Source organism: Nansenia antarctica (assembly GCF_963989245.1).
Source record: "Nansenia antarctica genome assembly, chromosome: 7".
Taxonomy (NCBI): domain Eukaryota; kingdom Metazoa; phylum Chordata; class Actinopteri; order Argentiniformes; family Microstomatidae; genus Nansenia; species Nansenia antarctica.
Window position 1 is genome coordinate 59,839,309 of NC_137677.1, and position 14,586 is coordinate 59,853,894.

The 14,586-nt window shown below is 45.9% G+C and overlaps 1 protein-coding gene across 1 annotated transcript in view; it reads left to right on the forward strand.

Moving 5' to 3' along the window:
• ramp1 (receptor activity modifying protein 1) overlaps positions 1 to 14,001 on the forward strand; it is a gene marked incomplete at both ends in the record, with an annotated part of 38,383 nt that extends 24,382 nt beyond the window's left edge. The window contains one exon of the mRNA XM_080536975.1: positions 13,746 to 14,001. Within this exon, the coding sequence (XP_080393101.1) occupies positions 13,746 to 14,001 (256 nt within the window). The remainder of the gene's footprint in view (positions 1 to 13,745) is intronic.
• Positions 14,002 to 14,586: the final 585 nt, after the last annotated feature.

Consider the following 14,586-nt stretch of genomic DNA (forward strand, 5'->3'; position numbering starts at 1 on the left):
GCTTTAAGTTTGCAAAAGCAGTGACATATACAGACGTATACAGTGACGTAATGACGTGGCTCTCTAGCCCGCGGAAAGCCTGGTTCTTAGAAGGTTCGCAACCAACTGCAAACCGGCACTAGCACCAGCCCAGAACTAGAACCAGGTGCGCGTTGGTGAAAAGGAGGTGTTTATGTTGCAAACGCTGGAGAACAAACAAGGCATCCCAGGGCGAATAAAGCAGAATCAGACTCCTTGATGAAGGCCTTTTTTTTTAACATGCATGGACAGTTGTGTCATATTTATGGCATCCCCTTGAAAGGACTAGTGACTTTTAGGATTTTCTTTATAATTTTCAAAATAAAATAAAAAATAAATTATAGATTTTTCTGAATTCACAAACTCTCTGGAACAATGTTCTTCAGAAACCTTCAATACATCTGACTGGCAGACTGACCACACAAATACCTTACAAAGCTCTACTCAATGTCCAGCGACTGAATGGCCCTGGGCTAAAGAAGACCAAGGCTTATTAGCCTTGCTGCCTGTAACCTCCTTTCCCCTTTTAAAACAGGACCCATCTGCCTTTCAGTGCACCTTTTAGAGGGAAATATGACACCGGGAGGACAGTGAGAACGATTGGTGGGTAGGCTAAGCGTGTTGCGTGTCAGGTCAGAGCGGTCCTTCGGGGCAACAAAGACGCTTGCACTTGGGCATCTGTCCCACTCTCTCTCTCTTAGCCATGAAAGTTCTCATTAAAGTATGCATGGACGCCAGCGCCTCGTCGGCCCTTTGTGAGGTCACAGGCTCAGGCTCCACTCCTCAATAATACACACAGCACTGACATGATTGCCACGCAGGGCGAGTCCAGTCAAACCTGTCCACGGTCAATGGACTGCGCTTATATAGCGCCTTTATCCAAAGCGCTTTACAACGGCCTCTCATTCACCCATTCACACACCAATGGCAGCAAGCTACCATGCAAGGCCCTGCTGGTCCACTCACTGGGAGCAATTTGAGGATCAGTGTCTTGCCCAAGGACACTTCGACATGTGGCCAACCTGGCTTGAACCGCCGATCTGCCGACCTTTGCGATCATTAGACGCCGGCTCTACCTCCTGCGCCACAGCCGGTCACACCTGTCCACGGTCACACCTGTCTACGGTCACACCTGTCTACGGTCACACCTGTCTACAGTCAAAGTTGTACTGTCAGTGCTATGAAGTGGTGATAAAGCTGCAAATTGTTGTTGTTATAGAGAGAACCTATTAGCCACAGACTTCTGCACAGAGTCCACCTGCCAGGATACAGCTAGTCTCCTTTGGGGCTGTGATTCCTCTGTCCTAGCCTAGCCTAGATAAACAGATATAGACACTTTATTGATCCCAGAGGGCAGGGCCTTGCAGAGACATTTTGGGGGGCACTGACTCAGGGGACGCACGCACGCACGAAAACATTTGCCTCTTCTAGCAGTGTTTATGCTGCTTGTTATTTCCCAATCAATATTGTATTTTAACAGGGGAAACACACCGCGACATGGCCAAACAGTAATACACTTTTAAACATCACGTTTTTAGAAAACAGCCTATTAAGAAAAGGGAGTGACTAATCACTAACCTACCAAAACGATGCAACACCAGCTTCAGAAATTAATTGCACGTCGACTGATAATTACACTAACTTACTTGCTCGCGAGTACCGAGGCTAGTGATGACGAAATTACAGAGTTAAGGTGGCAAGTCCTACGGAGCTTTATATATTTTTTTTTTTACATTAATATATCGTAAAAAGTAAGTAAGTGTTGTTTAATCGTGGTTTCATCATTAAAACAGTGCCTACCTGAGTGATATTCTCATTCACCGTAACCGGGCTCGGGACGCGGTGCTTTTCATGACAAGAAGTTGTATTCGGATTGTCAACAGATAAGTTGATTGATTGATTGAGACAAAACCATTTGCAAGGGGGAGGGGGCAGGGGGGAGGGTGTATTATTATTTTTATTTTATTTTTTATTGATACGATTACGACAACAATCAAATACAATTAACACCAGCCAAAAAATGTCACTTTTATATTATCTGCCCGAGGGGAAATTAAGGCGTTACAGCAGCTCACACTACAAACAACAACAAAATAATAATAATAATAATAATAATAATAATAATAATAAAGTGGCAATTGAATAATGGAATAACATAAACAGACATAAGTAGACATCTGAAACATTATACAGTAACAACAGTCCAATATGGTTTAACATTCCCCGGCCTGTGACTCTGATCACCCCGATCGAGCCGGCCGGAGGAGGAGTTGTCCAGTCTTGCGGCAGGCAGCGCTAAGTACTGTGATGGCCCCCTGCGTGTGAACCTCATGTAAGCCTCGTCACCTTCATCGTGACCTTCACTGTGGTTCAGTGTGGTAGAACATGGTGCTAACAATGCTTAGGTTGTGGGTTCGATTCCAGCTGGGACCATATACCGGTATACAGTATACTGAAAAATGTCTGCACTCACTGCAGTGTAAGTTGCTTTGGATAAAAGCGTCAGCTAAATGGCATGTATTACAAAACGAATGCATGTCCAAACACAGGCACGTCCTTGGCATTAAAGAGCCATGTTCACGACATTGAGCAGGTCAAGTGCCATCAGTTGCGCTGAAAAGTCCCATCCTTGAAAATAGCAGTCACATTTCAGTCACACCCCCTAGCACCCCTTTGTGCTAAAACTGTTTTTTACGCCGTCAAAATAGGACACTGGGGGCCAGTTTCACAGACAAGGCTTAAGCCTCGTCCTGGACTGAATCACACTTTCAATGTAAAATCTCCATTGAAGATGCTTTTTAGTTTAGGTTTAGTCTTAAGCCATGTCTGTGAAATCTACTATTTGATCTGACTGTTGAATAATAATAATAATCAGAATTCAGAAATGTCTGTATGAGTTTCCTTGCCAGAGGGCTTTGCGTCCAGGCCAAATCTTAGGAGCTCAGTTGTCTGGAAATGATTGAGGTTCTTGAACCACAATGAACCACAATTAATTACACTGTATTGAGGAGTTACATTATTACTTTTTTTTACAGCTCTCCAGCTGGCCACAGTCCATCTTGTTGCGGTAAAACAGCTCTTCCTTTCAACTAGCGATCAATAACGGAAGTGTTCACCTTAGGACCTAATGTTTCCCCTGGGTTTTGTTTATCGGGGGACACTAACGCCTGACGGGATTGCCAGGGGTGTCAGAGGCTTTGACCCTTGACCCTCCTCCTCAGGGACGTTCCGCTTGTTTGGGGCTCAGGGACGTTCCGCTTGTTTGTCTCAGTCCAGTTCTGCGGTTCTGGGGTCTCAGCTTCGTCCCCAGCTACTGTTAGTGTGTTCTGTTTCTGTCCTGTGTGTGTGTGTGTGTGTGTGTGTGTGTGTGTGTGTGTGTGTGTGTGTGTCCACCCACCATCTGGTGCTGCAACAGAACAGGCCTGTGTGGTGTGTGTGTGTGTCTCTGATCTAAAGAGTATGGTGAGGGACCGCTCAGCTTTAAGGGCTGACACATGGAGATAGAGAGTTTAGTTGGAGAGTTAATACAATCCTGCAGTTGATTAACAAAAGAGAAAGACAACTAGGGAGAAGTGATGGAATGAGTAAATTAATATTTTAAAAAAATATTTATATTGTTTACAGTAATTCAGTCAAACAGTATGGTTCAGTGGCGTGGTTTGGAGCAATACAAACCGTCATTTCCTGGCATCCAAAGTATTTTCTGACCTAGATGCAAATCCTGGAAAAAAGCGCTGACCATGTCTGTGTCCTCAAGTGCAGTACGGTTGAGATGGGTGACATTTCCAAGATAAAGTAATAATAACAATTCATAAACCTTTTGAATTGTTCTGCTTCTAACATCAAAGTCTAACAAAAGTCTATGACTTTTATTTGACCTTCTGACAGATGAATGTTCCCAGCTGTTTCCTGAAGCTATGATTTAATATGGGAGCCCAAACACTGTTAAAGCTTTTCATTAATGTCAGATTATAGCGCTTGATATAATAGGACTCAAATAAACCAAGGTATTTGCTTAATGAAAATGTGTTTTACAATAGAGGGACTAAAGCTAGCTGTCAATCATGGTGACTGTCACTGTATATCCTGTAGTGTATAAGATCCCCAGGTCCCTCCCCCCTCCCCTCTGCACCCGGAGGGAATGGTGGCAGGGTGGCACCTGACTGGCCTGCGTGCAGAAATGCCAGAGGGCTTGTGGGATTGTTTCCATGTGTTCCGCTTCCGAAGTGGAGAGCTTCTAAAAACATAACAACACCCTCCTCCCCCAATACAAGCACATATACAAACACGCGCACACACACACACACACACACACACACACACACACACACACACACACACACACACACACAGACGCAGCTATGCAGGCAGGCAGGCAGGCATGCACACACACACACACACACACACACACACACACACACATATGCTACCCCTCCGTCAACGTCACCCAGAGAGAGAGAGAGAGAGAGAGAGAGAGAGATAAAGAGATAAAGAGAGAGAGAGAGAAAGAGAAAGAGAGAGAGAGAGAGAGAGATGAAGAGCACATTTCAACACTATGCATCCTCTTCAGTTGCAAGGCTCTGCACCTCTCTCTTTAGAGAAGAGTGCTGCATCACATTGTTGAAACCATTGTTGTGGTGACTTAGAGATGAAAGAGCGACAGAGGATCGGCTGTATTTTCCCCAGTAGACCTCAGCAATGACGAGGCAATAGCCTAGCCTGCTGGGATAAAAATAAAAATAAAGCATACTTATCCTACGCTTAAAGATGAATAATGCACTAGGCCTATATCTGTTGTCAAAAGAAACATTCTTTTAACATAAAATAAAACAGACTCGTAGATGTCAGTGTCTGAATGATTCAGTTTACGGTATAATAATCACTGAGTCCATAGGAGCTGCCTGGCAGAGTATCCCCTTGATCAATGTAAATATGATGTGCTGGTGAAGCTGGGAAGCAGAAAGCCGCAGGAGGTGTTTTCTGCTTTAGTACAGCTATGCAGATGAGCTAAAGAGCTGTACAGTATGCAGTAGCTAGGCTATCTGTGGAACCCTGCCGCGTTGTACAGAATGTAGTTTTGAGTTTCATGTTTCAAGTTTATTGTTACGCCACATTACACAAGTGTAAGAGAGTAAAATTCTTAGGATTCGGTTCCTGATATTGCAGCACAAGACAATAAGGCAATACGGATAATTCAATACAAAAGTGTCAATAGTACAGGTGACAAAGTGACAAAGTGACAAACTGTACCAAACAGTGTGACGTTTAGAACTGCACACTGGAACTGGAGTAAAGATTTCCTATTGGAGAACTACATGGTAGCGTATTTCTCTCATCAACAGACACAGACACCGGCAGCCAACATGATGAAAAAAGAAACACTTTGTCTGATGTTTAAGAGTGTTCACAGAGCATCCAGTTTGGCATGGAGAGGTTTGCAAAGAGGAGGCGGAGGACAAAAGAGACTGCCATCACACAGTTGAGAGACAAAATATACTTAAAGAGCACAGATGCTTCCAACGCTAAAATATGTAGGAAACCTTCATAAAATGTCAGTGATGGCGTAAACACTTTTCATTATCAGAACAATATGCATGGGAAATATATATCAAATACCAAGCCTAGATAATCTCTGTCTCATCTGAGTTGGCAAGTTGAACACTATCAGTGAAGGAGGAAACCACCAGAAACCAAAGCTTTGAGTAAAAATGAGATATAAGAGAAATGTTATATGACATACAACATACTTAACATAGTATATTCTATGATATTGCTCTGTTAACCTGAAAATGACAACGAAAAGTCTGCCCAGAGTGGTCCAGGATATTGGCACAGGAGGGGGGGGGGTCTCTTTTTGAGGGTCTCTCTGTCCGGCTTTACCCTCTCTCTCCAGCTGTCAGTCAATGGAGGTACTGTGTCTCCTGAGGCTGAGCTGAAGCCAAGTCCTCTGGGTGTTGATGTTTTGTCCTGGCCCCCCCTTGCCTGCCCACCCACCGAGTTATATTTAGGAGTGTTAAAACCCTCCTGAAATTCAATCGGGGGGGGGACTTGTGGTGCTGAAATGTGCTGGAGGATTCTCCCACCACGGGGGGGAAGCTGAAGAAGAGAGCAGCTCTTTCCTGGACCTGCCCGATTTAGATACCGGGGAATCTAAAACGGTGCTGTCTGTTGTGTTGCATCTGTCTGTTTACAACAGGAAACCAACAGCTGATGGACAGAAATACTGTCTGTGGCATGTTGGTAGACGGAATGAAATGAGGATAGTTGGCACTTAATCTGCCACAGCAGATGTGTTGCCTCCCACAGTTGAGAGTACAGTACGTGTGCGTATGTAGGCCCCCAGAACAGCTGCCTGCTCAACGATTGGCGGCTTCCTAGTGGAGTCCTATGGATGGAACACGATGGATGTGCACCGCTAGGAAAAGCTGCTATCTTTATTCCTCTGAGCCCCCCTCCGCTGAGGCCATCTGTTTCGGTCTGAACCCCACCTACCCAAACTCGTGACACTGTATGTCGTGATATGTTTGTAGATTCATTTCCCCCCCCCCCCTCCCTTTTCAAGGTTCTCAAAAGCTGGATGCCTTTTTTTTTTAGACGTGCAGCATTAGCTGATTCAGATAGCTTGAGACTTGTTGGCACTGTATTTCACATAACAAGTCATATCTCTGTGGTAATACTCGATTTCACCCTAAGATGCTCGACTTGCTCTCTGTGAAATGAAAGGGAAGGAAATGTCAAAAGATTTTTGGGAAAAACTAAACCGACACCAAAATGTCATGTCTTATTTTGACCTTTGTATGGGGTGTCTCAGCCAGCGTGCCCAAATAATGAAAGCGGTCTTGTTTACTGATGTGTGAGGAGAACAGATAACATGAGATTACATGAAGCAAAGCTTCTCTACACGCCAACGTTCTTCAATATCCCACTCGGCTTATTGCATGATCGGCCTGGCGGCACAATGGCTTACAGGAGGTAATCTATAATCCAAATATTAATATCACAAATTAATTTAACACAGATGTCCATGACAAAGACAAACGATGGCGGTTGCGTATGTGTGTATACATATATATATATATATATATATATATATATATATATATACACAGTATAACGATAACTGAGTCTGGTTCGAAATTATAGTGAACTTTTTCATCCTTACGTTGAGGCAATAATAACAGCTTGTGGCAGTTTATTTTCAAACCAGGCAGATGAAACAAACAGAGAGAACAATTACAGTTCTCATTGTTTAGTAAATACAATGCACCCATCTGTGTCTGTGTCATCGCTCTGTTAAATTCATTTCCCGCTTTGTTGGCTATGATTTCCCTATCAGTTTTATTCAGTCATATTATTTGTTTCCAGGCAACGGACCAGATTAGCCCACGCAAACTTGGCTAATCGAAGCTAAGCTTTCAAAGCCCTTCGGATCATTCATGAAGATTAAAGGAGAAAGGGAACAGCGATTGTTGATTGTTAACCGAAAAGAAATGTCTCATCGTTCAGTAGTCTGTTTACAATAGCGACAGGCGGGGTTAGATATGCCACTCGAAATCTCTCCAGATTGTATCTACTGTTGACTCTCCCTGATATCTTTCCCCGAACGATTATCGTGATTCACTCAATCTCAGTGTACCATTATACTGCACATCAGTTCAATCTGCAGCTTCTAAATTACTCTTTACAATTACGATTATGAGTCTATAGTTCCGTTCTTGCCTGAGCAAAGTCATTATCAAATGTGTAGGCCACAATATGCAACAGTTTGGAAAAAAATCTTCTGCCTAGAGATACAACAGATACAAGTCCATTAGCTCTGTGCCCCGCGGTGGTGTAGCGGTCTACGCACTGGCCACTAGTGCATGCTGCCCACCGGGGCCGGGGTTCGTATCCCGGCTCGCCAGATCCAGATATGGCCGAGGCACACGGGAAGCGGCATATTGGGCGGCCGCTTCCGAGGGCGGTATAGGAGTATTTCTGGACAAGGATCCGTCGCGCAACACCGCCCCCTGGGTGCCGGAATAACGGTGCTGGGCTCGAGGAGCCAGTCAGCTAGTCTGCCTGGCGGCCTCTTCTGGGACTGCCGGCCACGGGGTCGTGCGGCGGATCCTATGCAATAGGCAGGGGATAATTGGATGCTAGGTTGGGTTCAATTGGCTACCAAATTGGGTGAAAAAGGGATAACAATCTGAAAAAAAAAAAAAAAAAAAAAAAAAATCCATTAGCTCTGTATAAACTACTACCCCCCCCCCGCTTCTATCACAGCCAGTATCATGCCATTGAATCTCAGACCCAGACCTGCTCTCATCTGTCATATCCATGTTTCGGAAAGTGGACAGCCAGGTTAGGGAGAGATAAAGGGGGGAGGGTGGCCTCAGGAGGGGGTGCAGCCATAGTGCAGCTAGCTAGAGCAGGGTTCTCACTAAATGTCACAGAGTCACTGGGTCATTGATATGGCTAGCATAGGGTTGACCTCCTGCTCTTTCTGTAAATGTTCTGTCAAGTCATCCTAGCAGTGGGCTGCTGAAGTGACAGGGTCTCTGAAGGAAAGGCCTGTATGTCATTCTGTACATTACCTTTGACCTGTGATTGACTGGTTTTAAAGGGCATGGTACTTGAATTTATTTATATCATCATCATCTGATGGGAATTGGAACCGGGCGAACAGAGGCAGAGAAATGCTAGGAACTGCTTTGGACAACGTGTGTGTGTGTGTGTGTGTGTGTGTGTGTGTGTTTGTGTGTGATAGAGAGAGAGAGAGAAGGCTGGAGGGTCACACCAGTGCATTTCCTGGAAAAGCAGGGGGGATCCATAGAGACGGGAATAACAGTTGTCACTGTTCACGTCTGATCCAAGAACACATCCGTTGGCTTTCAACAGACCACAACTCAACCACACCCGGTGTGCATACATGCAAACCTGGATACAATCAGCCTACACACGCCTACGCATAGACAGATCAGAGGGTTGAAAGGTCACATTTACTCACCTGCATCACAGAGAACTGCGTAATATAATCATATACGCCATTTAGCTGAGGCTTTTATCCAAAGTTTCAAGTGTTATTGTTACGTCACATTACACAAGTGTAAGAGAGTAAAATCCTTAGGCTTCAGGTCCTGCCATTGCAACACAAAGACAATGAGACAAGATAAGTCAAGATGAATAAAGTGACAATAGTACAAGACATAAGTGAGACAACTGGACAAGTGACAAGTTGTGGGAGACAAATACGACAGGATACAATTTGAATGAATGAATGAATGAATGAATGAATGAATGGTCTTTATTGTCATTGCTATAGTACAGGTACCAAACAACGACATTTGGGAGGGGTGGCTCCCCTGGTGCTAGGAAAGAAAAACACAAAAAAAAAAAGAAGGGAAAGGAGCTGGTTTACATAAATAAAGGCTATGTACACTATCCACTGTACTATACTGTACAGATAAAACGACTAGGGTTGTCATATTGCACATAGTGTTATTGCACATTCATTTAAAGTGTCGCAGTTTGCAGGCTTGAAATGTACATATTTGTGCCTCAGCACTACACCTGATTTTTCAATCCAGCAGCTGCCATCAATCCGTCCAGACTGTCCAGGGCCCAGAACCTAGGTCTTTGCTGTGTTCAGGGCCTGGATGGCCCTGGGGTAGAAGCTGAGCTTCAGTCTGTTTGTCCTTGCGGCCATGGTCCTGTACCGCCTGTTCGAGGGCAGCCGGGCAAAGTGTTCGTACCCAGGGTGGGATGGGTCTCTGGAGATCTTGGCAATTTAGCAATACGAATAGTAAAAAATAACATAGTACAAATAGAAATGTCATGATTATTGCACTCGGTGGCAGTGGGTGTAAGAGAGTATTAGGTAAAGTGACTGTGACTGCTTAAGGTTAGGTAGTCCCTAAGCACATGGGATGTGCTTAGGGATAATAGCAATTATATAACAGTAGGCTTGTTTATGATGAGCCTGATCGCCTGGGGAAGTAGCTGTTGGTTAGCCTCAGTGAGTGCATACATTTTGATGTTCCCAGCAGGAAACAAACCCACAACCTAAGGGTTGTCAGCACCATGCTCTACCAGCTGAGCCACAGAGGACCAGAGGTGTGTGTGTGTGTGTGTGTGTGTGTGTGTGTGTGTGTGTGTGTGTGTGTGTGTGTGTGTGTGTGTGTGTGTGTGTGTGTGTGTGTGTGTGTGTGTGTGTGTGTGTGTGTGTGTGTGTGTGTGTGTGTGTGTGTGTGTGTGTGTGTGTGTGTGTGTGTGTGTGTGTGTGTGTGTGTGTGTGTGTGTGTGTGCGTGCGTGCGTGCGTGCGTGCGTGCGTGCGTGCGTGCGTGCGTGCGTGCGTGCGTGCGTGCGTGCGTGCGTGCGTGCGTGCGTGCGTGCGTGCGTGCGTGCGTGCGTGCGTGCGTGCGTGCGTGCGTGCGTGCGTGCGTGCGTGCGTGCGTGCGTGCGTGCGTACACTCTAAATGTAATACTCTAAATGACAGAGAAGACAGGATGACTAACCGTTGTACATTGGAAGCAGGTTTGCCCCGTGGGGGAGACTGGTGAAGTTATACTGCTGTATAAGATGGTGCTGTTGAGATAGGGCCAAGGCGTGGTTTTAATAATAAATCTCATCCCAGGACTAAATAGGTTCCAGCAGGGATGTCCTCCTGGCCTCGCCGGGGCCAGTCAGACAGAGAGACAGACAGCCTCCGGGGGAGACGTTAGGGGATCTTTTGGAGGAAAAAAAACATACATGAGGGAGAGAAAGAGAGAGAGAGAGAGGGAGAGAGAGAGAGAGAGGGAGAGAGAGAGGGAGAGAGAGAGGGAGAGAGAGAGGGAGAGAGAGAGGGAGAGAGAGAGGGAGAGAAAGAGAGAGAGAGAGAGAGAGAGAGGGAGAGAGAGAAAGAGAGAGGGAGAGAGAGAGGGAGAGAGAGAGAGAGAGAAAGAGAGAGGGAGAGAGAGAGGGAGAGAGAGGGAGAGAGAGAGAGAAAGAGAGAGGGGGAGTGAGAGAGAGAGGGGGAGAGAGAGAGAGAGAGAGAGAGAGAGAGAGAGAGAGAGAGAGGGAGAGAGAGTGAGATAGAGGAAGATATATAAGTATGCAGTACTTTGAATAACAACTACCCTTTGTGATCGTTTCCTCCGTCGGAAAAAATACAGGAATAGGGACTGTTTAGGGAATACACACGTTCAAAACCTTCATTGATGAAATGTTAAGCGTGATGTCGTGTCGGGACCGAGCCCGTCCCCAAGACAGGGAGCCGTAATATAAAGGTTTTATTAATCGTGTAATGTCAATAATAACTAATCTAGGGTGGCCCCGCGGTGGTGTAGCGGTCTAAGCACTGGCCACTAGTGCATGCTGCCCACCGGGGACTGGGTTCGAATCCCAGCTCGCCAGATCCGGATATGGCCGAGGCACACGGGGAGCGGCATATTGGGCGGCCGCTCCCGAGGGCGGTATAGGAGTATTTCCGGACAAGGATCCGTCGCGCAACAGCGCCCCCGGGGTGCCGGAATAACAGGTGCTGGGCTCGAGGAGCCAGTCAGCTAGTCTGCCTGGCGGCCTCTTCTGGGACTGCCGGCCACGGGGTCGTGTGGCAGATCCTTCGCAATAGGCAGGGGATAATTGGATGCTAGGTTGGGTTCAATTGGCTACCAAATTGGGTGAAAAAAGGGATAAAATCTGAAAAACAAATTTAAAAATAAATAAATAATAATAACTCATCTGCTGTAATAACATTGGTCACGGCTGGAGTAGAATTGTATGTCAGCGGGGGAAAGGAAGGTTCCTCATACTGTTTATCTGTTCCGCTGGCTGATCTCATTTTCTAACACGCTGCTCTCTTCCACGCTCCGCCAGATCTCTTCTCTCCTCCCCCCTGTCCTGTCTTTCCTTTCTCTCCCTGTCTCACCGCTGGCTCCCTATCAAACTGATGCTGTCTAGTATCGTTTTTAATTGAAGCGTCTCTCGTCTCTCTCTCTCTGCTGCTGTGGTCTAACGTATTGCCTATAACGTCTTTGCCAGCAGGTCGTTATCGTGCAACATGTGTTCTCGATAACCTCCTTAAATAGAGTAATGATGATGTCATACACTCCCCAGCTGTTCACCTGAGGCTGTGCATTAATACGTGCCTGCTTTGGAAGAAGCCATTCTCTGAAAGAGAATGAGTCCGATGGCCCATAGACAACAAGAAGGCGTATAATACCACAACACACAACACACACACACACACACATCCACTGAGGTTATATATAGTAGGCCATGTGAAGGGCATGTTCCATAGGGGAAAGAAAGAGCTGGGCTCTGCCTTGTCAATTAGGGTGTGTGTGTGTGTGTGTGTGTGTGTGTGTGTCTGCGTGTGTGTGTGCGTGTGTGTGTGTGTGTGTGTGTGTACTCTCTCTCACTGTCTCTCTGTCCTCCCGTCCCTGGTCATTACCAGGGATCATTACTCTCGACCACAGCATGGGTCTACTCTCTGGGCTGTTTAGGCTAGATAAAAAGGCAAGGCAGGGCACACACACACACACACCTCTGAGATTGATGTGAACCCTATGGTTCATTACTCAGTACAGTGTGGTTTGAAAAGGCTTTTCTTGTAGCTTCAAGGTGTGTAATGTAATCTCCCTTGGAAATCACTTCCACCAGCTGACTGTGACAGCAGCCGATTCTGGGCCTCTGGGTATCTTCCTCTCTGTCATGTTATTTTTTCTGAGTGGCAGTCCCACTCATATTTTTCATTTTTTATTTGACAGATGAAGTGAAGATTTAGACAGGAAGGATGGGTGAGAGAGAGAGGAGGGATGACATGCAGGATATGTCCCCGTCCGGAATCGAACCGGGCTACCCTGCGGTTACATGGTCAGCGCTTAACCCGCTACGCCATCTAAGCGCCCCCTTCTCTGTCATGTTTGAGAGAGTGTACTATTGATTAGAGAACACACAACAGCCACTTTAATCAACAACACTGACTATTTCGATTTAGATTCAACTGTATTGTCATTGCACATTGCATTGAGTACAAGTACTTAGACAACGAGATGTAATTTGGCATCTAACCACAAGCAAGGTGCAAAAAAACATGATCATGTAGACTACTAGGCAAATAATCAGTAAATTGCACAACCTGGTCAGACCCTGGGCTTTGCGATGTATACGTGCCGCCATTTTGGATCCTTATATACAGTACAACAGCATTTAAATTCATACTATTCATGCAGTAGCCTGCATTGGTCCAGATGTCCACTGAAAGATGATCCATAATAGTGTCACGTTAGAACCAGGTCCCTGAGACATCTTCTGCCCCTCAGCACTACGTCTCCTAAAGACACCCGCTTTCCAATCTAACTGTCCCTAAGAACTTCTATTGCCCCCCTTGTACTGTTTCTCTGTTCCTCCAGTATAAAACAAAAAACAAAACAAAAAACTAGGTTTTAGAAGAAGGTGATACAAGAAGGTATTTCCCAAATTCCCCAAATTTCGTTGTTTGGTACCTGTACTATATCAATGACAATAAAGACCATTCATTCATTCATTCATTTTCCTTCTGTCAATGGCCCCGGGCCTGAGCTAGATTACTCTTCCTGCCACGAATGGTGGACTGATGATTCACATGCTTAGCATTCAAATGTATTGATTGTAAGTCGCTTTGGAATAAGGCGTCTGCTAAATGCCAAAAATGTAAATGTAAAATGTCCCTCTTTCATTGATTTGACCTTTCGTTTCCTTTGTGTCTCCTCGTCCTTCCAGGCCTTACGGAGAGCTCACCAACTGCACCTACCTGGTGGCCCTGAAGATGGACTGCTTCTGGCCCAACCGGCTGGTGGACGAGTTCTTCATCCGCATCCACAAGCACTACTTCCACGACTGTTCCCTGTCAGGACGGCTGCTGCACGACCCGCCCAACAGCATCCTGGGGCCCTTCATCGCCGTGCCCGTGGTGGTCACGCTGCTCATCACCGCCCTGGTGGTGTGGAGGAGCAAGCGCAGTGAGGGCATGGTGTAGCTGGGGCTGGGAGAACAGACAAGCCCGACTCAGGGCTACAAGAGAGGGGAGAGCAGGACGGAGGCCCCCTGTCCGTCCATTCACCCACCCGGACCAGAGATATACACTGTGGGCAACTATAGTACTAGAGAACGGGATAGAACAGATATCTTTGGGGGGGGACTGATTCGGAGGACGGTATTATGATGCTGTTGGATAGGAGATGGAGCCACAGGATAGGACAGTAAACGGACTCCCAGATACAGATCCTCATAACTACTCTGATATGGACGCTGCAGGACACTGCTTTCTACCCAATTAAAAGGCCTGCTTCCACTGCCCATTATCTCACAACGACATCTATATGGATAACTGTCAGCCGCTTGCCTGGAAGGGAAATATTCAGTACGGTGTTTGGTCAATGGACTTTCCTGCACTCATTGTTGTCATCTTCTGTGCAGTCGGTCAATCGGGTGATGGACTTGGGCGCAGCTTCTTGAAATTACTACAAGTATTTTACTTTGTGCATTGTGCCAAATGCTGTAGGAAATCAAAACAAAAATGACGGAATTCGATCATTAAAATAAACATGAATAACAACAACAA